Raw genomic sequence first — 27,646 nt, 5'->3', positions numbered from 1 at the left:
AAGGTCACCACGCTTTTCTGTTTCCCAAGTGGAGCAGGAATGAAACTTGTCCTCTCTGAGGGCACGGTGGGCAGGAGCAGCCTGGCACTGTGCAAAGCAGGGAGGCTGTGGGCTTTGAGCACCCCTGGCAGTGCCACTGCAGCATCCTGGGACCTGTTTGGGGTGCAGAGGCTTTGCCAGCTCCCAGCCCTTTTCACTCCATGCCTGGGGACTGCCTTGCTCTCCCTGCCCCAGGGAGCGGTTTTGGGAGCGTTTATCACTGGTGTCAGGGCAGGGAGTTCCTGGTCACGCTTCTCCAGCCTCGCATCCTGGAGCGGCCGGCGAAGGGAGGGGTTGGAAGATTAATTGGAGCCTTGTTTCCCGCTTGTGATTGCTGCAGCAGCCCTGGAGAGATTAAAAAGCAGCAGCCCGGCGGCAGCACAGATTCCTGGGCTGATTTTTATTTCCTGACCTTTATTTCTCTGGTTGCACCTCTTTTCCTGGCACTGCTGTGAGTACCTGGGACCAGGCAGGAAAGGGGAGGGACTGGAGATGCTCAGCTCTGCCAGTTGCCAGCGGCACATCTCCTCCTGTTTGGTTGGGATGCAGGAATTGAGGCAATTAATCTGCATGTCTGCTTGCTGCAAACAAATAAATAAAACCTGGAGGGTTTTCCCCATCTGTTTCTTTATGGTGTTGCTCTCGCTATTATTCTTGTTGTGTTTTGTTGTTTTGGTTTTTTGTTTTCCATCTAAAAGTAGGAAATGATGTGACTCCATGAAATACAGCGTCTTTTGGTTTTTAGGGTTTTTCTTTGTGTTGGTGATAGTATTTTCCTTTCCTGGGCAGGGAAGGGTCAGATCTGGCAGTGTGAGCTGGGTTCAGGCCGTGACTCCTTGCGAAGAGTTTTGTCCTGCACCGTTTGCCCCAGAGCAAAACTGCCTTGAGTCCATTAAGGCGCCTGCTGATGATTCCTGAGCTCTCCAAGGGTCAGGTGCATGCTCTGGGAAAGCAACTGAGTGTTTTCCCACATCTCTGTGCTATAAAATAATGGAAAACTTAGGGAATAACTACTTTCCTTTTCTTCTGTTTCCTCAGAAACTTTGATGGATACGCGGACGGCAACGGCCGAGCTGGGCTGGACTGCCAACCCACCTTCAGGGGTAAGTTCCATTGTCCTTATGTGATCTAGGGGGATCCACGTTTTTAACTTCCCTATTTAGAGGGGTAAAATGCTGGTGGGAAGCCAGAGGAGTCAGTGGGAACAGCAGTGCCCCATAGGGCTGGTGTGGAGTGCCAGGGCCTGGCTGAGCCAGGCTGAGCATCCTTCCCCGAGCCATTCCTGGGGCTTGGTGAAGATGGAGCTTGTCTCCATCTCCATGCTTTCTCTTTCCCTTCCTGTCCTCCTTCCTCGTGAAGGGTTCAGCCCCATCACTGCTCTCCATCCCCCTGCTCGTGCCTTCCCTCTCCCTGTGCCAAAAGGATTATAATTAGGAAACATTAGCAGGCTCCAAACAGCTTTCATACCTGGAACATCATCCATAATTGCACTCGGCAGTGCTCTTCCTTGGCTATTAATGTCACTTTTATGAAGTAATGAGGAACCAAACACCCTGAGGCACTTAAAACATCTTTTTTATATAATACGAGCCTTTGAGGAATGGAAGCATAAAATAACCTGACTCACATTCTCCTGGCAGGAAAAGTGAGAGATGGAGCTGCAGGTGGGAGGGGATGTGAGCTGATGGATGGGCACCACGGTGGGACAGGCAGGCTGGGAGCAGCAGCAGGGCCCATCCCTGGGGACTCCAGGATTTGGTGGCACCAGAGGGGAGAGGATGCCAGGCTGAATCTTTGATTGGGTGTCACTGGCTTGGCCAAGTCTGCAAAAGAAATTTTGGACACCACCACCAAAGCCGGGCCACACCTGCAGCAGGCATGAAATCCACTCCAGACATCTCAGAGCCCCTTGAATTGGGGTATTTTGCTGCTGAATTGCTTTGGAAAAATTCTGGGCCCAGATAAATTGCCAGAAAAATGCAGGAGGGGCACGTGCAGGTGATGGAGACAGGATATAAATAGCTGCCTGCAGCTGCTGTCACTGAAAGCCTGTGTGAGGCAGGCAGGGAGCTTGTGTTGTAAGGCAGGGTGGTCTCACCCTCTGCAGAGCAACTCTGTGAAGCCCCTCCCCAGCCCCATCCCTGCATCCCACTGTGTGCATCCCTCCATCCCTCCGTTCCTCCCTGCAGCCACCCAATTCTCGCTCCTCTGAGAGTTCTGGGGAGGCTTCTGCTTTGCAGGAGTGTGTATTAAATCTTCCAAAAGGTATTTAAAATGCCAAGTCTTTTATCTAAAATCATCGAATCACAGAATCCTTTAGGTTGGAAAAACCTTGTCACACCATCAAATCCAACCATTAACCCAGCACTGCCAAGGCCACCACTGACTCATATTTCCAAGTGCCACAAAAGCTATAGGGACAGCTTTTACATCCCTCTAGAAATGGGAACTCCACCACTGCTCTGGGCAGCTGTGACAGAGCTGGACAACCCTTTTCTGGGAAGGAATTTTCCCTAATATCAAATCTAAACCTCCCTGGCACAGCTTGAGGCCATTTCCTCTTGTTCTGTCCCTTAGTCCCTGAGTCTCCTCCTGCTGGAGTTGTGCAGAGCCAGAAGGTTCCTCCTGAGCCTCCTTTTCTCCAGCTCCCTCAGCCATTTTTTGGGGCTCCAGACCCTTCCCCAGCCAGGGTAAAAAGCTGTGGTGTCCCAGGATGGGCTGTGGCAGGATGTGGGCTCTCCTTCTGCTCTTCCTGATGGATGTGCTTTAAATCACAGTGGAAACAGAGAACAACACTGACTTAATCCCCAGCTCCCTGTGAGTTATTTAGTAGTATCTCATCAAAATGATGCATTTGTTGCTGTTAGAGCATTGGTGGCAGCAGCTGCTGGCACTGTGGATCCTTCCAGCCACAGGGACCTGCTGCTCCCAGTGCCTGGTACCTGGAGTGGTCACCCCAAAGGGATGCACAAAGCAGTGCTAGGATCTGGCCCTGGTCTCTGCTGAGGGTTTTCCAAGGGCATTTCATGTTATTGCTAAATGCAGGAAACCTTTGTTGGCAGGTTTAGGCTCTGAGTTTTGAGGCTTTGAGGTTTTTGAGGATGAAGAGGAGGATTCCTGCAGTGAAGACAGTGGAGCCGTGGGGCTGGTGCTAATGCTGGAGGAGAGCTCCTTGTCTGGCCTTAATTGGAGGCAGGGCTGTGATGCAAAGCCCAGGTGGGAGCAGCAAACAATGGCAACCCCCTTGGTCAGGGAGGATTGTACAGCTCTGCTCTGAAAAGGTGTCTGGTAATGAAGGGGCACTGAATCCCCATGCCTTGTGCACAGGGGGGAGAGGAGGTTTTGCAGTGCTTTCCTGGCATGGGATGAGAAGGAAGAACACTGGGCTGGATGAGGGAGGCTTTATTGCTGGTTTGGTAACCATGGATTAACAACAATGCACAACCTTGAGTTCTGATCTTGGCTTAAGTGTAGCAGGGCTGAGTAGGTGGGCCTGGGAGTGAATGTTCTGCTGCACTTGTTGGCAGCGTGAGGAGGGCCCTGCTTTGAAAACAAAACAAAAACGTGTGTTTTGTTACATCAAGGCTGTGGTTCACAGGAGGGAAGCTTAAGGATGAGTTGAGAGATGTGATTGTTCAATGGAAAAGGGAAGAGGGAAAAAATCTGTGAGGTTTCAGGGCTGGTTGTGGTGCACTAGCTTGTCAGGACTCAGTGTGACAGGGCAGGGTGGCATCACCCGTTGTGCCCTGTGTAAACACAGGCATGAGTGCTGCTGCAGCATTGCTCCTGGAAATTATCCCTGATACTGAGGGAGCTGCTTAAAGATTGCCATATGAATAATGCTGTTATGAGGAGACTGTAAACATGGATTAGTTAAAATGAATGGATTATGAGGTTATAAATCTGTCTGTAGGACTCTAATGCCATCATAGACTGTTCACAGTTTGCCGCTGTCCCTTAATTGAAATTGTAGCCTGGATTATATTAATGCCCTTCTATAAATCGAATTGCAAATCTATATTCCCTCTCTCCACAGCAGTAATGTTTTATTTAGTTGGTTTTCTTTGCCGGGGGAAATGATCCCGTTGTGCCAGGAGCTTGGGGTCAGGTTCACTCTCCAGCCCGTGTGCTCGGCCTTTAATGAAGCTGTAGCCTCATGGGCTGCCTTCCCTCCTGCCTCCAGATGCCCGGGCCATCTTTCTTCCCATTTTTACATCCTCTCAGGGCAGATAAGGCAGTTGCTGATGTGGGAAAGACATTTTAACATCAACTGGGAGCAATGGGGAGAGGCATGGAGGGGTTAGAGAGTGGGGATTTCTTCTGGTCCTGGCCTGGTTGGTGTTTCTGCATGTGCATCACATTGTGTGTCCATAACCACATTCCTCATCCCCTGTGGAGCTTTGGGATTGTCCTCCCAGCCCTGCCCTGTGCGGGGTGAGTGGCCATCGCCGGTCCCTCTTCCTCCTCCTCACCACCTCTCCCTGTTCCTTTCTGCAGTGGGAAGAAGTCAGTGGCTACGACGAGAACCTCAACACCATCCGTACGTACCAGGTGTGCAACGTCTTCGAGCCCAACCAGAACAACTGGCTCCTCACCACCTTCATCAACCGGCGCGGGGCTCACCGCATCTACACCGAGATGCGCTTCACTGTGCGCGACTGCAGCAGCCTCCCCAACGTCCCCGGCTCCTGCAAGGAGACCTTCAACCTCTACTACTACGAGACAGACTCTGTCATTGCCACCAAGAAGTCAGCCTTCTGGACGGAGGCACCCTACCTCAAAGTGGACACCATCGCTGCTGACGAGAGCTTCTCCCAGGTGGACTTTGGGGGCCGGCTGATGAAGGTGAACACGGAAGTGAGAAGTTTCGGGCCCCTGACCCGCAATGGCTTTTACCTGGCTTTCCAGGACTACGGGGCTTGCATGTCTCTGCTGTCTGTCAGGGTCTTCTTCAAGAAGTGCCCCAGCGTGGTGCAGAACTTCGCCATCTTCCCGGAGACGATGACGGGCGCGGAGAGCACATCCCTGGTGACGGCGCGCGGCACCTGCATCCCCAACGCCGAGGAGGTGGACGTGCCCATCAAGCTGTACTGCAACGGCGATGGCGAGTGGATGGTGCCCATCGGCCGCTGCACCTGCAAGGCCGGCTACGAGCCCGAGAACAACGTGGCTTGCAAAGGTAAGGGTGGCTTTGGGCAGCAGGCCCTTTGCGCTTGCCCCCAAACAAACCGTTTAGTGTGGTGGGCAGTACTTCCCCTGAGGTGGTTTTGCTCCAGGGAGCAGCCAGGAATTTGGGAGGAAATTACAGCAGGAATTTGGGAGCAGTGGTCAGCCTGTGGTTTCTCAGTGTGCTCTAGTCAGTGGCCAGACCTGGTGAGCAGTGCTGGCACTGCTGGTGCCGCTTCCACCCTGCTGGAAGTCACCTCTGTAATGTGGTGCCTTCAAAGTGCTGCACTCACTGGACAGGTTCTGTCATCTGCCTGATTATTTCCCTGGCAGAGCTGGGCAGCTGCCATCAGACCTGGCTGCCATGGGGGTGCTCTGATTCCCTGTGTTAATTGGAATTGTTTGCTGGTTTTTGGGTTCCCCACCTCCTGTGCTGCTGCCTGCTGGAGTCCTCCAGTGTGAGGTGATGCAAATGGAAACAGTGCTCACTGCTTTTCATCTCCTTTTGCCCTTGTGGTGAATATTTCCCAAACACCAGTGGAGTGTTGGGGTTTTTTTCCCTATAGGCCACTCTTTCCCTCTCCTCTCCCAAATTAAGGTATTGGTTTTGCATGCTGCTTGGAAAGAGGGGAGAGGAGAGGGCTTTTTGCTCACCCTGTTTTATCAGTTCCAAATAGCTTCTGGAGAGTTAACACCATTGTGACAAGGAAGGGTTGGGAAGAAGAAGGTTGAAGTGCTTAAGGGCTGGTTTGGCAGGTTGTGATGGGAAGAGGTCCAACTTGGATCTCTTTTGATGCAGCTGGGGGAATGTGTGTGCCACCAGGCTTGGCTGTGATGCTCCCTGGGGAGTCCCTCAAGGTGTTTCCTCTCCACCCTGTAACTCTGGATATGTGGAAACAGCAAAGCTGGGATTCAGGCTGTGGAGAAGCTTGTTTGATGGTTTGCTCTAAACCGGGGAACTTGTGTAGGTTTTCACCACGCAAAGCCTCATTCCCACCTGGCGAAGGTGGGGGTGGTGACACCTTCCTGTGCCAGGGCTCTGACAACCAGGAAACCCCCAGAATCCCTTCTCAAACAGCATGGCTGGGGGATTCCTGTGAGTTCTGTGGCTGAGCTTTAGGGTGGTTTTGTTCCCACCAGGAGATTCCTGTGAGGAGCTGAAGCTCTCAGTCAGAGGGAGGGCTCTCTGCAAACAGAGCGGTTCTGGCGAGACGTTCCTCTGCTATTGAACCAACACACAGAAAGCACACATGGTTGTATGGCAAAATGACATTTCTCATCATGGGAAAACAAATACTAATTTTAGCTAAACACTGGAATTGGGAAGTAATGTCACTTTGCCAGGAATGGAGGAAAACAGTGACAATATAAAACCGTGGGTTTTGGTGGTGTTGACCTTTCTGCCAGCTGGAGGAAGGTGGGGTCTTGAGTGCTCCTGACCCCTGGGAGGACTGTGGTGCACCTTCTCAGTGCTTGGAGAGGGGCAGAGGATTGACAACAGCAGGATGAAAAGTGTGGGAGCAAACCTGCTGAGAGTGGGTGTTAGACACATCTCCATGGCTTTTGTTATTTCCCTTCCTTGTGCAAACTCCAGCAGGGTTGTCAAGTGTTCATGCCATCCATGAGACTCCACCATGCAGACCCCAGGAAATTGGGGGTTTGTTGGGTTTTCTGTGCCCTGGTGCCTTTCTCCAGCTGTGCTCCCACTCCTCAGCACTGATCCCCAAGGAGAAACTGCTGAGCTCCTGCTGAGCATTCTGCCTTTGCATGGGGAGCGTGCTTTGTATTCAGACTCCTTGAAGGGAAGATTAAGGGATCCTGGCAGCTCCAAGGAGTAGGAATATCCTTTATAGATTGACTGGCAGCATGTAGGATCCTGAAAGGCACCAGAGTATGCTGTGGGTGGAGGGCAAGCAGGTGTTAAATGGCACCAAGCACGTCTGTGATGACAGGAATGAGCTGTTTGATGATTCCATGTGTGCTGGTAAGATGCTGTCTGTGGAGGAGAGCTCCAGGTATTTTCCAGTTCCCATGTCAGCAGGACAGAGAAGAGGCTGGGATTGAATGAGACTGTGTGTCTGAAAGCCCTGCTCAATGCTGCTGAGGAACCCAAGTCCTGTATATCCCTCAGCCCCTGGAAGTTCACTAAAACTCCTCCTAAAAGCTTGATCCAGGGTTAGCATCTTGAATTTGGGAAAATTAACTACATTTGAATAAAAATCTGACCTTGGGCTGGACTCTGGCTCTGTGGTAGTTCATTGGCCATTAAGCTCCTCCTTGTATCCCCATGGGCCTTGGAGCTGGCAAGGGAAGACCCAAGCCCACTGCTGCCCTTCATGAAGGTTGGTGGGCAGGAGGTGTTACATGGCAAAGTTTAGAAATAAAAATGCCTTGGTTTGCTGTTTGACTTTGTTTTCTAGGCAGGGGTTTTAGTCCTCTGCCTGGTGTGCCTGGCAGGGAAGCTGCCAGGATTGCCCCCTGGCTCCTGGAAGCACATACTCCTGACATCTGCTCCAAGCCTTCATCAGCCTGAGATGAGACACTTAGCAAGCCCGTGGGAATTGTCACCAAGGAAAAAAAAAAAAAAAAACAAAAAAAGAAAATCCCTCAGTATTTGAAGGCTGAAAAAATAGGCTTAATTCCTGCGTGGTGGGGAAAAAGATAGGGTTGGATTGTTTGGCTCCCCCAGCTCTGTCTCATCCTTGCTCCCCTGGGAAGGAGCTGTGCCCATCAAGGGGCCATTAGACTGGAATGGGTTTGTGCTGACAGTGGAGCTTGGGCACTCAGGGATTCATTAATCCTGGCTTTTAGTGGCGCTTGGGGCTTGGGGGAGTCACAGGCACAACGTCATCTTCTGGGGGTACTCAGAGCCCTGAGGAGACAGATGATCCTCGTGTTTTGGGGTCAGAGGGATGGGGGGCTGCTCCCACCACGGTGCCAGGGTGGGTGTGGGAGAGAGGGGAATTCTCTGTGTGGATCAGCCCCGTTGTTTGTTCCCATCCCGGGCTGGTTTGGCACAGGCTCCCTGGCACAGCTCTCAGCTGTGTGCCAATTCCCAGTGCACTGCCCAGCCCATCCCGTTGGACACCTGTGGCCCTGGGGGCGGTGGGTCAGTGTGAGATGCAGGCTCTGCCTCAATCCAAAATGCATAATTCATTTGGTGTGCGAGAGAGCCCACGCTCTCCTCGGGCTGATATTAAATCCATTTGTCTTGCTCTGCTCCGTCCCTCAGCCCTGCTTTATGGCTTCCTTGTGTGGTCAAGGGGCAATGCATCATGGTGCTGGGGAGGAGGTGGGAGGGAAGGTGGCAGCAGGGATCATTGGGAGGCGGGGGAAACCTTGGATGAGCAGGCTGGGTGGATTTCGCTTTTTCTCCCCAAGGAAAATTGTTTAAACCCTTTCTCTCCTGGTGTTTGAAACCTGATGATGGCAAAGGAACCCCTCACTAGAATGTTGGCTGTTGTGTCTCTTGGTTTTATCCCTTTTGAGTTTGAGGACTGGGCACTGTTTCTGTCTGCTGGAATCACACTGGGTTTCTCTCTGACCTTCCCAGTGCCAGGCACTAACTCGGGTGCACAAAGAAGGAAAAAGTCTGGGACTGAACTACCTTTGTGCTGAGTTTCTATGTTGTATTTATAAACTCAGGAAGAAGGGGTGAGAGAGCAGTCCTGCTGCTTCCCGGCCTTGTCTCACTTTCAGTTTTCCCCTCCTGGCGAATTCCTGTGCTGGCGTGTTCGGGAGCCTCCGATCTGCCGCTGCTGCCTGTCTGCTCCAGCAGCTGCAAATCTGACCTGGCAGGGGGAAAAATCAAAATAAACCCCACAAAACAAGAGCAAAGCTGGGCTGCACTGCCTGCAATGCAAAGGCTGCTCATCCAGCAGCCTTGCTTCCAGGCATCCCTGGCTCTCCACACAGCAGCCGCTCCCCTATCCCATCTCCAGCCAGGTCCCGCGTGCTTCCTCACCTGCTGGCCGATGTGCTGGGCTCTGCCAAAGCTCTGTGTGGGTTTATCCTCATCTCCATCATCCCTTTGAGTGCTCTGTCTCCTTTTCCTGTTTGTCCTTCCCTTCTGCCTTTTGTGTGGAGGAATGGATGGGGAAAGGAGCAGCGGGAGGGGCAGCTCCGACCTTGAATGTTGAGGAGTGAGCGGCTCCACGCTGGTTCCCCTGTTATCCTCCCCTCCTGCCGAGCAGCCCTGGTGATAATTATTGATTCCCTCTCCTTATCCATCACAGAAGATTGGAAACAATGTGATTTATAAAGTGATTTTTAAATAACTGCAAACATTCTGCAATTATTAGTAGAACAATTTGCTATCGCTTAAAACAAGGGAATTGTCAGATTTTCCCAATGCAATTGTTGTATTGAGAACTGGGAATTTTTGGGCTCTGGCTGTGCCCTTGCCTGCCTTTTCCCTGCTCCATGGTCCAGCCTGGTGACCCTGCACCATTTTGGGGTACCCAGGAGAGGTTTTCCTTGGTGATGAAGGTGATGTTGGTTTTGTCCCTTGGGTGAATGGCAGCAAGGGAGGTCATGGGGACACAGGACCTTGCTCCCCGTGCCTTTATCTGTATCTGTCCCATCCCAGTGTGCTGCGGCTCCATGTCCAGCTGCCTGGATGCCTGGGGCAGGGTGAGCACACCAGGCATTGACAGGGACTGCAGAAAAGCCAATTTTTTTGCATTTAAGGATGGCTTGATTTTTCATTTTTTTTCTCCAATCTGCTGGTCCGTGCACTTGCCCGTGGCTGGAAATCATCATCTTTCCAGCCTCTGTGCTGATCTCTCTCCTCCCCACCACTCCAGCATCTCATTCCAGCTCCTTCCAGGCCTCTAAGTGATCATTTTTTTGAGATTTTATCCTCTAAAGCAGGAGGGGAAGAACAAAGAGGTAAAAAAAATTGCTTCCCCTGCCCTTGTTTCCTTCCACCTCCCCTTGGATTTGGTTTAGCAGGGCACGGGATGGGGCCAGCAGAATCCCAGAGTGGGCCAGGTAGAACCAGGGCTGGGGACAAAAAATAAATATTTGGGCTTAAAACCCATCAGCACTTCCTGAAGCTCTTTACTGGGGACCAGGTTTAGGTCACCCAGTTTGTTTCCAAACCTGTGGACAAACAGCTGATGCACACTGTGGTCTCTGCCTGGCAGCTGGGTAGAAAGGAGTGATGCTCAGGATGATTTAAGTGTTTTTCTAGGGAAAATGTTTCCTGAGGGTTGGAATTGGGATTCCAAGCTTTCCTCCAGCCCAGCATCCCACGGCTGGGCACAGTCAGCGCGCTGGGGCTGTGGATCTCCTGCTCCCTGTGCACTGCTGTGCCTCTGCTCCCTGGGGCTTGGGCACCTGTGACACACTACCCCACTAACCATCCCAAAAGCTGCTTTTAGAACAGCAGCACACATGTCCAGGGAGTGTTTTATTCCAGGCTTAGCTGAGCCACAAACCTCTGACTGCTCAAAATGGGCCTTTTTTTTTTTTTTTTTTTTTTTTTTTCTTTTCCCTTTTGTTTTTGATTTTTGGCACAATATCAAGTTTCCTGCCCCTCTCCCATCCTGCATCAGCCCAAGCCGCTCTCCCTGCTTGGGCTGTGCTGGCAGCTCCTGCTGAATCCTGCTGGGGGATGGAGGGATGGAGGGAGGGATGGAGGGATGCTCCCCTTTGTTGGAGGGGCTTTGCCTTTGCCTGGAAGCGATCTCCCGCCTTCCACCACTGGGTGGAACAGGCAGCCCAGTTTTACCACGGCCACACTGAGGAGGAGAAACAGTGGAATCACAAAGACAAAAAAAAAAAAAAGAGAGAGAAAAAGAAAAAAAAGTGTGATTTTTTTTCCTAAATTATGCCTTAGTGAAGGCATCCATTAACCTCTGTAATAATTTTGCAAGGAAAATGTCCAGAAAACCTTGTTAACTTTTTTTTTTCTAATGAGTGTGATGGGTTTTAATGAAACTCTTAATTAGACATGATTAGCCCAAATGTGTCTCTGATGGATTCAGGCCCTTTTCGTTCCCCCAGCACAGGGATGGGGAGGGTCCATGGGGCCTGGCTGCTGTTGGGGACGAGGCTTGGGCACCACTGCCACCACTCCCTGTCCCTGTCCCCAAACCATCCCTGTGATCCAGACCCATCTGAAGGAGGAAAAAGGGAGAAACACAGAAAACAGAGGTGTGAGTGGGGGCCAAGTGAGCATTGCAGGGTTGGGATTCCCAACCTGGACCATCACAGCAGTGACCTCAGAGGGATTAGGGATTAGCTTCCATGTATGGCTTTGTTTTCCAGTTTATCAATTTTTTCCTCCTTAAATTGTTCCATGGGCCATTTATGTATTTTTCTTCCCTACCATGAGAATTCTGAATGTTAATAACATTGATTCCAGCCTTAAAACGGGAAGAAAAATCCTCCTTTGATTTTCCCACTCACCCAAGGGTCTTTCCTTGTGACTATTTGCAAATGGAGGCATAAAACTGCTTCCAAACCCTTGTTCTGTTAATGATCCAGTCAGGAAACTTCCTGTAGTAGCTGTAGACCCTGGGGAAATTAAGTTTTTGGGAATTTTGGGGTGCAGAGCTCAATGTGTGCTCCATTAACATCCCTGCAGCAGTGGGCTGTGAGACCCACCCATCTTGGCCAGCCTTCCCCAGCCAGTGAGCCAGCCCAGGAGCCCTGGCTCTCACCCTGCTGCCTTTGCTGTCCAGCAGGAGCAGGGATTGTTCTCCTGGACAATGGGAGAGCCGCAAGGAAGCGCCGGATCCAGCCCATGTCCGGCACCCGCATTGTTTCACCCTTGTTTGCAAATAGCCAGCACCTGGCAAACCGTGTGACTCAGCCAGGCACTTTTAAAGCCTTTCTATAACTTTTTCCTTTTTGGTTTTTTTTTTTTTTTTTTTTTTTTTTTGGGTTGTTGGTTGTTTTTTTTTTTTCCAGTCACGAGAGAGCTCCTTTGGGAATGGCTCTTCTTGCTGCGGGTTGCTTGCCAAGGGGTGGGGATCTCACCCCTGTTTGGGGCTGTGCTGCACCCTACAGCTCCCAGCAGGGTAACAGTAATAATTTCAAACATTAAAAAAAGGAGTTTTTACCCTGGCTGGGGAAGGGGCTGGAGCACCAGGAGAGGCTGAGGGAGCTGGAAAGGGGCTCAGCCTGGAGCAAAGGAGGTTCAGGAGGGACCTTGTGGCTCTGCACAACTCCTGACAGGAGGGGACAGCTGGGGGGGGTTCAGGCTCTGCTCCCAGGGAGCAGGGATAGGACAAGGGAGAATGGCTTCAAGAGGTTTAGATTCTAAATTAGGGAAAATTTCTTCACCAAAAGGGCTGCCAACCCCTGAAACAGGCTGCTCAGGGAAGTGATGGAATAACTATCCCTGGAAGTTTGAAAGCTGTGTGGATGTGGCACATGGGGACATGCTTTAGTGGTGGCCTTGGCAGTGCTGGGTTAATGTTTGGAGTCAGTGACCTTGGAAGGCTTTTCCAGCCTAATGTTTCCGTGATTCTGTAATAATAATAATAATAAAATGGATTTTCCCCCCTCAGGCCATGAGATAACTCATCACCACTCCCCTGTGCAAGGCATCATTTGGAAGCTGAGTTGGGCAGCAGTGGGACTGTAGTTGGGCTCATTTGGGCTGCAGTTGGGCTTTGTGGGTCTCCTGCAACTCCTGCTTGGAGAAACAGCCCTTCACTGATGATGTTTTAGTAAGTGAGAGACCCAGGGTGGTGAAAACTCCATGGCCCAGTGGAAGGAGCTGCCCTGCTTTCCCCTGGCTGTCTAAGGAAGTTTGTGTGGGCTGGATGTGCCAGCTGGGACCCTGCTGAGGAAGGATGGGGCCCTCTAGGATGAGGCAGAAGTAATCAGTGCAGAATGGGAGGGTTTAATTTGCTCCCCTCTCGAGCCCCGCCGCGCGCTCGGATGGTGACAAATGGAGCGGTGCCGTGGTGTCAGCCCTGAGTGTGGCACAAGGGGCCATTTGTCACGCCCGGTGCCTCAGATGGCAGGGGATGTGTGCAGAGGGGAGCGGGGAGATTAAATCACAGCGTGGCTTGTGCTCTCCAACAGGCCCTTCCTTGGAGGAGCCATGGGAAAACCCATCCATCTTCAGCCAGAGCTGCACTCACGGCCAAGGAGCCGCCCTGCCTTCGTGTGGGAGCATCAAACCAGAGCTGTGGATAACCCAAATTCAGTTCTGCACCCAGCCCAGGGGGGAATTGCTGTTTCCCCACCCTAGGTTCCAGCAGCAGCCATGAAAATTTCATTAATGGCATGGAGGGAGCTTCATTGTTTTGTTTTTGTGTTCAGCGCAGGAATGATCTGCTTGTGTCATGTTTGTTGTATGAAATGGATTGGAGGCAGGAGAGCTGTGAGCTGGAGTAGGGGCTGGTCACCTTGGTGCTCTCAGTGTGGCTGCATCCTGCCTGGGCATGGCTGGGCTCCCAGCACCACCTCCCCTGTGAGCAGGGAGCAATTCCTGGGATAACGCTGTCCTTGTCTTGTCTGATCCCTTCCCTCCCTGGGGCCTCTCTGGGATGATGCTCTGGCAGGGGCTGTAGGCACAGAGTTTGTGGTGATTGGGATGGGGCTGAGCCTCAATGGGCACAGCTGTGAGCAGCAGGTGAGCAGCACTGACAGCAATGAGCCAGGGGCACTGACCAACCACCAAAGGGAACAGAGGGCACACAGGGGCAGGGCAGCAACAGGAGGGGATAAAAGGCTGGGCTAAAGAACAAGAGGAGCAGACTCTTGCAGCCTTCTGAAGTGGTGTGGTGTTACTCTGTATGGGTTGAAGCCTTCTGCAAAGTTATGGTGATACTCTGTGTTGTGCCATCTCCTTGCTGTGCGGGGGGAGAGTTGTGGGGTACAGAGCTGTGTGCCAAGCTGAAGGTGGAGAGCTCCAGCCTCAGCTCTGGTCTTTGGGCTTTGCTGCCTAAAACTTGTCTGTAAAAGCAGGGGCATCCTGGAAAATGATATACAGGGGGAATTATGAGTTGAATTTCTCTCTTGGGTCTGCAGCCCAGAGAGGAAATTGCCCTTGAGGAGAGATATGATATTGACTTACGCTTTTATTTTTTATTTTGTACTTTATTATAGTACATATCCAGGCTCAACAGATCTGCCCTGGCCCTAGCTTTGGTAAGGGTTGGTGCTCACTGGCATTTGTTCTGTCCATAGTGCAGAGGGACCTGGTCACCCTCCTTACAAGCAGGGATTACTTTGATATTTATGGTTTTTGCACTGATAAAAACCAGGAATTTGAAATGGTTCTGGGTATGGCAGAAAGGTTCTCTCTGGTCATTCTCTGGCTAAACCCAAATCTCCTGTTTTTGCCGTGGGCTTCTGTTTCAGCACACCAGGCAAGCAAGGGTGGCAGTGCTGCAGGGGGGTGACAGGAGAGACCTGGGATTATCACAGATCTCCTGCTTCACATAGGATCTGCTCCTGAGCTCTTAATCGTGTGTTATTATTGAAGACAACTTTTTCTTAGAGAGCCCAAGGTGCAAATTATGTTTCACAGCTAAGAAAATCTTTCAGAGCTGCCTATGTACAGTAAATCCCTGCAATCTCAGGTGGCTTTGACTTATGTGCAGCAGATGTTGAGGATGGAGGAGACAACTCCTTTGTGCCTGCTTGTTGCTATCACCAGCGTGGACACAGCTGGAAATTTAGGCAGGGAGAAGCTGTCTGGACTCAGAGGTGGGGTCAGTGAGTGTTCTTCCACCCTGCAGCTCTGAACATCTGTCCTGTCCCCAGTGGTGGCACCAAAATGGGCAGTGCCAGGGTGTTCACACTGCTTGCAGGAGGTCCTTACCTGCCCAGGAACTCTCCCCACTGTGCCATAGGGGTGACCCAGTGTGGGAAGCATGGAATGGTTTGACTGGAAGGGCTTTTCAAAGGTGCCACCCTTGTTGGTGCTGTGTGTCCTCTCTGCAGCTGGGTAGGAGGGCGCCTTTCCTCCCAGGAATAGTAATTATGGCTTGCTCTGCTATAAATATTCATTGGGAAGCTCTCTTAATTGTTTTTCTAATTAATTCCTTGCGTGGTACTCTTGGGGTGGATGAGGAATGTGCCTTGGTTGGGATGTTCTCCCATGGCAGATCTATTCCTGGATGTAATCCTTGAGCAGTCAGCCAAACCAGAGTCCCCAGGGCTCAGCTCCAGCAGGATGGCAATGGCAATGTCCTGCTCCATGCTGGGCCATCTGCCCACCCCAGTGTGACCCGGCAGGATGTCCTGCAGTGCTGTGGCAGGGACACAGGGAAGCTCTGTGTCCCCATGTCCCTGCCTGTGCCAGCCTGGCCCTGTGGCTGAAACTCTCCCCAGCCCCATCCTGAGGTGACTCTTCCTTCACGGTGTCAGCACTAACGAGGAACCACTTCAGATGTAATTAATGAGCACTTGATGCTCTCTAGATTGAGGGGACACTGCGTGGCATGAGCTGGAGAAGGAGGAAGAGGTGCTTAATTGGTTTCTGTTGGGTATGGGAGATGTTTTCTTCCCAGCCAGGAGGGGACTGTGCTTTGGGGGGCTCAGTGGCAATGCCACCCCAATTTCCCAGTCAGAAGAGGGGCTGGAATTATGGAGTGACATTGGTGGTTTCCAAAATCCCCACTTGCAAAGGAAAGATGCATCTTTTTTCAGGGGGCTTATAACCACAGCCCCTGCCTGCAGCTCTGTACCTGGGGAAGAGCTTCTTCTGGGGATCCTCCAGGAATTGTTGTGCCCTTTCACTTCCCTGTTGATGAGGTGGCTCAATGGCTTATGCAGGCATTGAGGGGTTAACACAATGTCCTGGGTAAGGTGGCACATGGAAGTATCGGCTCTTCCAGTCTCTGTCTGTCATCTCTGGAGTTTCACATTGATGTGGTTCATGAGGGAAAAACTATTTCTCCATGGAGCCTGATGCCTGGAGTGGGTGTAGATCATCTCTGGGGTTGTGATTTTGGGACAGAAGTCCTGGCCTGAATCTCAGTCCCCCATATTTTTCCTCCAAACTCGTTGTGAGGTTCATTGTGGATGACAGATGGTGGTGAGGCACTGGCCTTGGGCACTTCCAGGGATCCAGGGGCAGCCACAGCTTCTCTGGGCACCCTGTGCCAAAGCCTCCCCACTCAAGAATTTCCTTCCAGTATCCAATGTAAGCTTGCCCTCTGTCCCTGTAAAGCCTTTCCCCTTTGTCCTGTCACTCCAGGCCCTTGGAGCCCCTTTAGGCACTGGAAGCTCCTGCTTGCAGGGATGGCAGAGGGAAGAGCCTGTGTCAGGCTGCAGCTGCTAAATCTGTTTTTAAGGAAGAATATGAGGAGGTTAAATAGCATCAAATCCTCGATGACAGCTTCATCCCCTTTCATTTGTTGACTCAGACTAATGAGCTGGGGCAGTGAGGATGGTGAGGAGCTGCCTGTGCCTGGCACTGCCATGGCCACGTGTCTGCTGCTCTCTCTGCCGTGACCCTCCCTGTGTATGTGTGTGAATTGCCTGGAGTTGGATTAATTTATTCACTTTGATCACTCAGAGTGGCTGGTTCATGGCAAGGAAGTGGAGCTCTGGTCAGGGAACTGTGGCATGGGACTGGGCAGTGAGCCTGGAGCCAAGTGGAAACTAAAACAGAGCAAAACCTGAGTGGGAGAACAGTGATTTGGAGAAGTGGCCATGACAAGTGTTGGGTTTTTTCCCCCTCTAGCTGTTCTGGAGAGCAGAGTGAGTTCCCTGCTCCGTGGCAAGCTGGCATCCCTGGGGCACCGTCTGCCCAGGGCGTGCCTGCTCTTCTCTTCTCTTCCCATCCATCTGGGACAGATTTTCCCTTCAGACCTTCACAATCCTCCCAGCCGTGAAAAACAGAGAGAGTGGAGCCCAGAGTGGTGATTAAATGGGTGAGCATGGACCTGTTGGGCTGCTGCAGGCAGTGAGCAGCCAGGCACGTGGGAGCCTGCGCCAGCTGCTTCCCTGCCCTGCTCCAGGCTTCAGCTCCTTCTTTAGGGCCATGGTGTCACCTGAGCACTTGGTGTTGGAGCTCCCTTGCATCCAGAGACCCCTAATTTTTCCAAGTAAGCCTTTCTGGGGGAAAACTGCTTCTGGGAGAGCGTGGACTGTGTTTTGCTTCCAGCAAAGCACATGGGGCTCACTCTGGTGAGCATTTCAGTCAGTGAGCACCTTGCTCTATCAGCCAGGTATTTGCTCCTCTGGGGAGAGGGGTGGGTTTTTGGGAGAGGTGAACAGGGATGCATCCACTCCTGTTGCCTCTAATATGCCTTGCACAGCTCCCTACCCTGCAAGCACCTTTGAAATCCTGCCCTGCTCCAATTCATTTCCAACTGTGAGAAGAAAAGCAGAGAAAAAAAGCCCTGAGAAAGGTAAAACCACATTGAATTTTACTTCCCTCCATGAATAAACCATGGCAGGCTGGCTCTGACTTTAATTTACATGTGTCCCAAGGCGGATCTAAGCCTATTCCTCCCGAGGTGGAGGGCTGGTTTAATTAAGCAGCTGCATCATGTGGAGCAGGGAGAGATGGAGCCTGTGCCTGCAGGATGCCAGCCCCGGTGCTGGGAAGCTCATGTTTATCTCATGAGTTTATCTCATGAGTTCCTGCCTAGACAGTGCTGAAAGAAGGCAACACAATGGGGCAGGTGCTGTTTGTGATTCAGATGGCCCCCAAGGCAGGAGCAACTCTGGGGGATCCAAAATTTGGTGTGTTCGGCTACAAAATGGTGAAGTTTGCACCAAAATGAGGTTTTGGGACAAGGCTCTGCTGGGCTGTCCTGTCTGTGGTATTTTTTTGGGGTCCCCTGTGGCAGGAAGGAAATGATGAATCTGACTCCATGTTCTTAGAAGGCTAATTTATTATTTTATGGTATTGCATTATATTATATTAAAGAATGCTATACCAAAACTATACTAAAGAGTAGAGAAAGGATAGTCAGAGAAGGCTTAACAAGATACTAATGAAAAACCTGTGACTCCTTCCAGAGTCCTGACACCAAGGGCTGGACCAAGATTGATCATTAAGTTAAAACAATTCACATATTGAATAAACAATCTCCAACCACATTCCAGAGCAGCAAAACACAGGAGAAGCAAATCAGATAATTATATTTTAATTTTTCTCTGAGGCTTCTCAGCTTCCCAGGAGAAAAAATCCTGGTGAAGGGATTTTTCAGAAAGTATGACAGTGACATCCTGTCCCCATGTGCTGTGGTTTCTGGCATGGCTTGGTGTCCTGTGCTGAGCTCCCTCCTTGGGAGCAGCAGGATACTTCAGGGCTGGAATGCTTGGACTTCCCTGTTCCTCCACCTGGGTCACACTCTGCTCCCTACACTGAGGCTGGATGCTGGGGTTTGGTGGCTGATGGGGTGTTTAGGGGCTGAGTCTCTTTTCTTGGCATAGGTGCCCTCCCAGCTCTCCTGGCTTGGCATTGTTTGCAGTATGGAAAGCTCTCAGGATGAATTTGTGGGTGCCTGGTGGAGGGTGGCATGGCAGAGCACCCCTGGCACTGCTGGCTGCCTGCTGGGCTCCCCGTGCCAGTCTGAGAGGTTCCTGGAGAAACACTTGGTTTAATAGAAAAGGCAATCGGATCATTAAAAAGCAGGGATGGGGGCAGAATCCTCACAAAACAACCTGGCAGCCCCCCTCCCCAGCAGAGAGGCAGGAGGGAAGGGATGACAGGAGGGCTCCATGCAGGGATGCAATCAAACCTCTGGCACCAGGGATGTGTGGAGGGAGATGAAAGCAGGGTGGGAGAGCAGCGCCCTTGTCACCCTTTGAAGGTGGGAGCTGACAGCCCCTGCCTGTGGCTGACAACCTGCCCAGTTCTGCTGCTTTTTCCCCCAACCTGCTGCCTGTGTCAGCCTCATATCAAAGCACTGAAGCCCAAATGCAGGACTGGGTGGCAGCCTGGGATCTGTGTGCCCCCCCCAGGGAACAGGGTGTCAGCAGAGCCCCTGGCACTGCCCTGGGGGCAAGCAGGAGCCCTGGGAGGCTGTGCCAGGTGCCTGCCCTGCAGTCGCAGCACCCTCTCAGTGACACTTTGCTGCAGCACACAATTTCCTGTGGGTGTTTATTGCCTGGATGGTGTCTCTCAGCTGGGAGGGTGTCCTAGCTGCCACCTCGGCCACTCAGGGTGACAGCAGGGTGGCAAGGAGAGCATTTTAAAGCACCCTTCTCTGGGGCTAACCTGTTTGAAGGCTAAAAAATTGATTTTTGTTTTTCCTTATTTTATTTTTTAATGCATTTAAAGATAGATTCTGTATCGGTGGTGTCTACAAAATGCACAAGGGGTTTTTAGCAAGCATCTCCTCCCTTTTTTTGGGAATTTCATCAAAATATTATGAGCCTTGTGCACAAGGTGTTGGGTTGAGATGCCACTATTTTTTCTTAAAGATAAATTATTGTTTGCAGGAAGTGGGGCCTTGAATCTCTTTCTGGCAGGCTGCAAATGCAATGAGCCACAGTTTCTCCCTTTTTCCTGGCCTGTGCTGTCCTCAAACCCTGCTGCCCATCTCCCAGGGGAGCTGCTGGTGCTTCCACAGGTCTTTTTGGAGCAAGGCTGGATCACCCAGGCTCTTTAGTGCCTGTGCACCTGACAGTGCTCTCCACACCTCCAGTTTGCTTGATGGCATCATCTCGTGCAGCGCTGCTGCTTCTAACACAGCTTTTCATCACCTGCTGTGCCAGAGTGCCACAGGTGTGCTGAAAGACACTGGGATTGCCCTGGACCCAAAAGGGAACCCAAAACAAACGTGGATTTTGGGATACCTGGAAAATGGGATTGGTTTTGCCACAGCAGGGACAGAGGGGCATGGGATGGATGAGGCACTGCTGACTTGGTTTCAGGGTTGGGGCAGGTCAGGGCTCTGAATCACTGCTGAATCTGTAATTCCTTGGAGAAGCTCCTTTTTTAAAATCTGAGAAGGAGAAATGCCACTCTGCCTCCCCAGAGAGCTTTAGAGCAAGTTAATGTAGAGGCAATATCTCCTTTCTTACTTCCTTTCTTCTTTTTTTTCCTCTTTTGACTTAAGCTTCCCTGAGAGAGTAATTAAAAAGTGCAAGTTCCAGGTGCTAACTGAGAGGATTTGGTTTGAGAGTGAAACGCTTGGATACCCCCATGCTGGAATATCCCCACATTTGTACCCTTTCCACAGAGGCTGTGATGGTGGCTTGCCTTGGGCAGGAGCAGGGATGGATGAGCCAGAGATCCTGCTTATCTCTGGCTCTTTTTAGGACTCCTGGCACCTGGAATACAATGATGCAGGATACAGGAGAGTGTGAGCAGTGGAAAGCCCTCAGAGTGCTGCTGTGTGGCACGAGTGCTTCCATAATCCATCCTGCTGCTGGGCACTGCCCAGGCTCCCCAGGGAATGGGCACAGCCCCAGGGCTGCCAGAGCTCCAGGAGAGTTTGGACAATGCTGTCAGGGATGCCCAGGGTGGGATTGTTCTGGTGGCTGTGCAGCGCCAGGAGCTGGATTGATCATCCTTGGGGATCCCTTCCAACTCGGCATATTTGTGGTTCTGTGATTCTGTGGTTTTGGCATTCTTAGATTCCCCAGTTCTGTGATTCCATAAGTCTCTGATTCCCTGATTCTGTTATCCTCAGATTCTGAAGTTCTGTGATTCCTAGAGTCTGTGGTTCTGTTAGTCTCACATTCTGAGGTTCTGTCATTTTCAAGTTCTGTGATTGTTATTCTCAGATTCTGTGGTTCTGTGATTGTTATTCTCAGATTCTGAGGTTCTGTGATTCCCAGATTCTGTGATTTGGTTATTCTCACATTCTGAGGTTCTGTCATTCCCACATTCTGTGGTTCCCGGAGCTGCAGAGGGAGGTGGCAGTGGGGACACAGCTTTGTGGTGCCTTCGCTGGGTGTTTGCTTGTATGAGAGATGTGACACATCTCTCCTCTGAGCCTTTGAGGGGGGATAGGAGAGGTTCAGCTCTGGCTGGGAGTCCCAGTTGTATCCAGCCCTGTGGCCATGTCCTTACAATCACCCCTTGGATGTGACAGCAACCTGCAGCTATTTTCCCCCCAAACTTCCACTGATGACATTTCACTGCAAGAAGCCTGAGTTTCAGTGATGTTCTCTGCCACCCCCAGACATGTCAGCCCTGGAAAAGGAGTCCTGCTGGCAAACTGACACCTGGGATGTGCAGCATTCCTGGTGTGCAGGCAGGATGATGGATCCGTGGGCAGCTCTGGATTGTGGGGGGGTTAAGTGCTGAGCATCCTCCCTGCTGAGCGGCACGGAGGAGTTCTGTGCCTCAGCATTTACAAACACACCCCTGGTGCCTAAATGTGAGGAAATGGATAGTTAAGCACATCATTAATCTTATCCAGCCCCCATAATCAACAATCAATTAATTCTCCTCCGGGCTGAAGAGATGCAGGTTGTGCCACAGCCTGGGCACTGGCAGAAAAAGCCTGTTCCCACAGGAAAAGCTGAGGCAGAGCCTCATCCTGCTCTTGTGTGACACCCTGTCATGGATGCAGGCCTTGCCAGCTCTGGGAAGCTCTTGGAGCAGCCCTTAAATTAGGGCAACGTTGCACTGGCCATTAGTGGGGTGATTTATTGCTCCCTCCTGGGCTCAAGTGCTCCATCTGAGCCTTGCACTTGGACTGTGAGTTTGCCATGTGAGGGATTATGGATCCCACCACGGCATTGCAGGGCCCTGGGGGTTTGTGCTGTGTTTTTGGTATTGGGTTCATGGTTCAGCTCCCCCAGAAAGAAGACACAGGGGCAGCAGCCAGAGGGGAGTGCTGCACCCACGGTGTATTTGGGAGGGAGGAGAAGGCATCCACCTCCCTGAAACTGTGGGAGGCTTTAGGCAAGCACAGTGTAATTATAGGAGAGAAAAGCTAATTGGTAATAATAGCAATTAAGACCCACGTGCCTGCAGATTACAGGAATTTGTGGATAAGGGAAGTGATAACTGAAACCTGTGGACACTGGGGTGCAGGGTGCCATGTTCAGGTGTTTTGACAAAGCATCACTAGGATTAATTGTAATTAAACATTAACAAACCTCTCCAGCCAGCCCACCACCATGCCCTCAAGCTTTAAACTGAGGCTTGTTCATAGCACTGCAATCCTCTCATCATCCTCCTTCCCTCTTCCATCCTCTTCCATTAAAACTCAGGTGGCTGTTCCCTGGTTCCACTGCCCTCCCCTTCCTGCTCCTCCAGAGAATTTGGCCTGTTTCAGGTCCGACACATCATCCAGCTCCAGAGCCCACAGGTCCCCCTTTGCTTGTCTCATGGGTGCTTCCTCTTCCTGTGGGAGCACGAGGCTGCTGGGATGTGGTGAGGAAGGAGATACACTCAAAGCCTTGGTGTCTACTTGTGGTTTTGTCTCCTGCTGTGTGTGTCTGTAACTCTGTGCCTCCTTGTGCTGTTATGGGAATAGGGCTCTGTGTGTGTATTGGGGAAGGGTCTGAATCGCTTTGCTTTCTGCTGTGGAGCATCCTGAAGGTCCCCTCAGACCCTCTGGGCTGCATGGTGGCCCTGTGTGTCTCATTGCCCACTGCATGAGGTGGTGGGTTATGGCCCTGAGTGCTTCCTTAAGGTGCCACGTGCATGGGGTGGCTGTGGTGGGATGTGGAGGACTCAGCATGGAGAAGAGCAAGGGCAGTGGGAGAAGGTGGCTGGCTCCTCTGGAATGTCACATCTCCACCCAGCTGTCAGGGCCACTGCAAAGAGACAGTTCATTGCAGCCAGTTGTGCGCCTCAGGCTGGGGGGAGGAATCTTCTGAATAATAAAATTGTAAAATATTGTTTTGATTTATTCTTTTCTATCATCTGTTAATATCTGGGAAGGCTGTGTGAGCAGGAGGCCTTCATGAGTTTTGAATGACAGGTTAAAGGGCTCCAATAAAGATTAGATGGTCCACTATCTCCCAAGGAAATTGCATCAAAGTGGTTACTCCTACTTGCTCCTATTAATTTCCTCTTCATGGCTGCTAGGAGATGCCTCATATCCTGATGCAGCAGACAGGGGCTAAGAGGCACTTTCCATTATCTCAATCATCGCCGTGTTTATGAGACACGTCGGGTGTTTCTCTGCAGAGCTGTGCCCTGGGGGACGGCATCACAGGGGCAGGGCTGGCACCACCCTGCTGTGAGGCCAGGAACACTCTCTCCTGGGCTGGATGGAAGTCTGACCCCTTGGGTACGTGTGCCAAAATACAGATATTCCCTTCTGCAGCCTTTGGTTCCATCAGATTTTGTTGGATGTCAGGGATGGATGAGCATCATTCATCAGTGCCCATCGCTGAGGATGGGTGGGGTGGGGCGGAGATGAGGGACCCCATCCCTGTCACTCCATCCTCGCCCTCTCTCCACAGAGCAGCGAGATGGTTGATTAATGAAACCTCCCCTGTGGCTGATTAAACCCTCACTGTAACTGGAACATCTTCTCTGTTATGAATTAGATGCCATTTCCTGCTTGAATGAACTCAGAGGCTGGGAAGCTCCAGCCCCAGGCTGCGAGGGATGAACAGGATGGACCCATAACACACTGTCATGGGTGTGACACCGACTTTTTAATTAAATATTTAAATTTTGTGTGGAAAAAGAGCTGTGGGTCCTGAGCCAGGCTGTTTGGGGATGGTGTAAGGGACTGATCAGGAGAAGAGGAGCTGTCCTGCCTCTGCCTGTCCATGCCCCCATGGGTGCTGCTGGGGGTGGGGGTCCCACAGCCCCCTGCCATATCCCTGCCTGGGTGCAAGCAGCAGGGAGCAAAGCAGCTACTGCAGCCCCCTTGCTCTGCTTGGCTAAAGATTGTTGCCATGTGGTGCTAGTGGCTTCAGGAATAATCCACAGCCAACATGGAAAATTCTGGCCATTAATCCACGGGAAGGTGCTACCCCGTTTATAAGAGTGAAGCTTTTCTGTGTCTCCTCTCCTCTCCTTCCCTTCCACCCCATTCCACGGACAGGACCTGCTCTCCCCTGTGTCCAGGAACAGCTCAGACCCAGCTGCTGTGCTCTCTCTTGCAGCCTGCCCCGCGGGGACGTTCAAGGCCAGCCAGGGCGCGGGGCTGTGCGTGCCGTGCCCCCCGAACAGCCGCTCCAGCTCCGAGGCCTCGCCGCTCTGCGCCTGCCGCAACGGCTACTACCGGGCAGACTGGGACCCGCCCGCCGCCGCCTGCACCAGTGAGTATGGCCGGGCTGCAGGGGCTCCGCAAACGGGGCGTGTGGGGACTCCAGGGGCTCTCCAAAATGCAGTTTGTTGTATACAAAATGCAGTTTATTCCATCCAAGAGGTTACGGCAGTCCAGGGTCGTGGGCGACAGAGCTGTGCCCACAGCTGTCAGCTCCAGCTGCAGCCAGGCCTGGAGTCCCAAATCCCTAAATCAGGTTCCTACTAATGGTGCCTCACGTTGGGCGCCACTGCAAGAGCCTAAATGAGAGATGTGGGACTCCAGGCAGCTCTTCAAAATGCAGTTTATTGTATACAAAATGCAGTTTATTGTATACAAAATGTTACAGCAGCCCAGGGTGGACAGAGCCTGTGCCTACAGCTGTCAGCTCCAGCTGCAGGCAGGCCTGGAGACCCTTTGGTTTTGGTTACGTTGCATTATACACTTTTCTTTTGGTTACAATGCATTATATACTTTTCTTTGCTGAGCATCTTAATATAGTAGAACCAATCTATACCTTAACTATTATCTATAGCCTATCATTACTGCTATAATTACCATATTCATGTTACTATTCTCCAATCACTTAAAGTTAGTTCATTACAGTTTAAGCTAGAAGTTGTTTTTCAGTTTTCTTGCAGTGGAAAATTCTGAGACCTTTTTTCTACTTGTGACTTTGCTGACTTGTTTGCCTGTGCTCTCTTTCTGCTTGGTAAAAACATCTTGTTTGAGATGGGTTTATCCTTTGCTCTAAGTCATAAAAACCCCTTCTAACTAACACACCCTTTGCCTCCTTGGTTAGCCAGTAAGACTGGCTCAGCAATTCTTTTCTTCTATAACAAAACTTCCTTCCATCTCTATTCTTTCATCAGACTCTACCTTTAAAGATCTTTCTGCTAAGCATACATATCTGCGAGACTTTCTTGTCAAACTTCCATCCTTCCCAACACTCCCCTCCCTCCTGGGGCAGCAGCAGGGATCAAGTCTCAATCCATGTAGAGTTTGTTTTATTTTCTCCCCCTGTCCCACTGTGGATGGGAGGAAGAGCACGGCTGGGTGGGCAAGGCGGAGGGATGGGGTGGCTCCACATCCCACCTCACAGGCAGCCTCTGGGATTTATACATCAGCCAGGCAGCGGTGGTGATGGCAGGGAGATAGTACCTAGGATAAATGAGGATTTCAAGTTATCTGCTCTGGCTGTCTTGTTCATAGTCTTGCAGATGGAGTATTTTTTAATAGGGGGAAGGCTGCATTAAGCATTGGTATTCAGCGATGCATCGCTGCTCGGCTGCCTGCCCAAGCTGCCTGGCACGGCAGCAGTGTCCTCAGGCCTATTTTTTGGTGGGAAAAAAGCCCAGGAGAGAGGAAGGAGCTGCTGTGCTCTTCAGCCTGCTGGAAACTCAGGCCTCAATCCCCCCCAGATACACTCCAGGCCCTTGAACCAGCCTATTGCGGAGCTGGAGCACATGGATGCTCCAGAACCTCCACGCTGGGAAGTGCTCAGAGCACACATCAAGGAAACAAGGAAAGGATTTGTGTGTTTTGCTGGATCAGCTGAGCTCTCATACAGGTATTCAGCAGGTTGCACAACTACAGATAATCTACAGATCTTTATTATGCCTCGTTGCATAACTGATTTATAACAGTGCTGTACTATAGGAATACAGGAAAAAAAGTGTCTTTGCTGATTTTTATTTCTTCTCGTCAGTGCTTGATTTTGTAGTGCTCCAATCTGAGGTGCCATCTGTTCACCCACAAAGTTTCTCTGTGTCAGAGGAGTGCATAACATTGTGGAGCTGCTGGCTGTGCCCTGGACTGGAACCCTTCCAAGGGTGATCCCTGCAGTTCCTGGGCCCCTGCAGAGGAGGGAAGGGGCTGCAATTAAAGTGGGAGGAATCTGGGGAGGCAGCAGTTTGCTGCTGGGAAGGGGAAGAAATACGTTTTTTTTTTCCTTTTTCTTGAAAAGATATTAACAGCTTAAGGTATGGAGGAAGGACTTGGATTAAGGCTCATGAGGCAGGTTGCAGATTTTTGGGGGTAAATCACTCATATGAGCCTTTGTGAGCCTGCAGTCTTGTTCCCCTGGGGAATCAAGGTCCTTTTCTCTGTTCTGCTCCTGCTGTGGCCCCTACAACCCTCCTGTAACTCTCTGTGACATCACCATGGGGCAGCCTGGCAGTGCTGTGCTGCCTCAAGTACAGGAAAACCTTTTCCAATGAGGATGCTGCACTGCTGGCTGCTCCATGACAGACACTTTGACTCCTAAAGAGGAAAAGGGTTAAAGGGAATGCAATATTAATATCTTAATTTATTTTTAAAGCTGTCATTTCTCTGGACGGAACAAAATCTTTCATCTGTGTTATCCACGGGAGTGGCTTAGAGGGGCTCCCAGAGTGTCTCCATGCAGAATGACCTCTCCATCCCACCAGCCACATCCCCATGGTGCTGATGAATCTGTCCCTGTCCTGCCCATCCCTGGCCACTCAACAAGGCTGATTTATCCACAGCCCTAACGATGTTCCCTGGCACACACACACACAAGGAGGGCTCCCGAGGGATGGGTTTCCCCAAGACAGAGTGTGCTTCTCTCTCTTAACCCTTCCTTGCAGGTCAAGTTCTCCATCATTTTTATTGCTCCCTGTATCATGGCAAAGTCCTTTTTTTTTCTTGGAAGTGCAGCCCCCAGCCCAGCCAGCATCAGGAATTCCTTGCTTCCCTTATTTAATATAACCAAGCAGCTGAGTTTTGTGGTTTTGGCTGCGGAGCCGTCCTGGCTGACCCCAGATCCTTCCCTGGGTCTGTGCAGCTGTGTGTTTGTACCTCAGTGCTGCTCTCCTGGGTTCCTCATGAAGGGACTGCAGCCCCCATGCAGCAGCACTTGCCGTCGGAGCCACATTCAATTCCCATCCTCTGGAGCATTTGCAATGGCTCCTGGCAGCTTTGATCAATGCAATTTTCTTCTCTTGTCCAACATGGGAGCTGCTTGCAAACCATGGAGTGGTGCTGGCTTTCCTCCATGCTGGGACATTCCCAGGTTTCCAACTTGAGATATTGAACCCTTAATAAACACTTTCCATTTTTGACTCTCTCTTCTCCTGCTGCTTTTCTGGTTCTCCATGGTGCTGGCTAAGTGATTTTTCTCTTGCTGGGATAATCTGCTCAAGGTGCTTCTCCATGTGAGCACTGCAGTTATCTCAGCATCTCCTGGTGGGATTAAAATGGATCCAACTTCATGGATGGATCTGTGTGCATTCCACATGGAGTTTTTTTGGACGCTTAAGTGGGTTTGTGGCACAGGAGTTTGTTGCCATCATATTTTCTGAAAAATTCCTTTGCCA

The 27,646-nt window shown here is 51.2% G+C and overlaps 1 protein-coding gene across 1 annotated transcript in view; it reads left to right on the top strand.

Annotated features, from left to right (window-relative positions):
* EPHB1 (EPH receptor B1) overlaps positions 1 to 27,646 on the top strand; it is an 80,027-nt gene that overhangs the window by 23,931 nt on the left and 28,450 nt on the right. The window contains exons 2-4 of the mRNA XM_064721604.1: positions 1,078 to 1,142; positions 4,537 to 5,218; positions 24,166 to 24,321. Coding sequence (XP_064577674.1) covers positions 1,078 to 1,142; positions 4,537 to 5,218; positions 24,166 to 24,321 — 903 coding nt within the window. The remainder of the gene's footprint in view (positions 1 to 1,077; positions 1,143 to 4,536; positions 5,219 to 24,165; positions 24,322 to 27,646) is intronic.

Source organism: Zonotrichia leucophrys, chromosome 9 (genome assembly GCF_028769735.1).
Source record: "Zonotrichia leucophrys gambelii isolate GWCS_2022_RI chromosome 9, RI_Zleu_2.0, whole genome shotgun sequence".
NCBI lineage: Eukaryota > Metazoa > Chordata > Aves > Passeriformes > Passerellidae > Zonotrichia > Zonotrichia leucophrys.
Note: the sequence above shows the minus strand (reverse complement) of the source record. Positions and strands in the feature narration are given on the sequence as shown.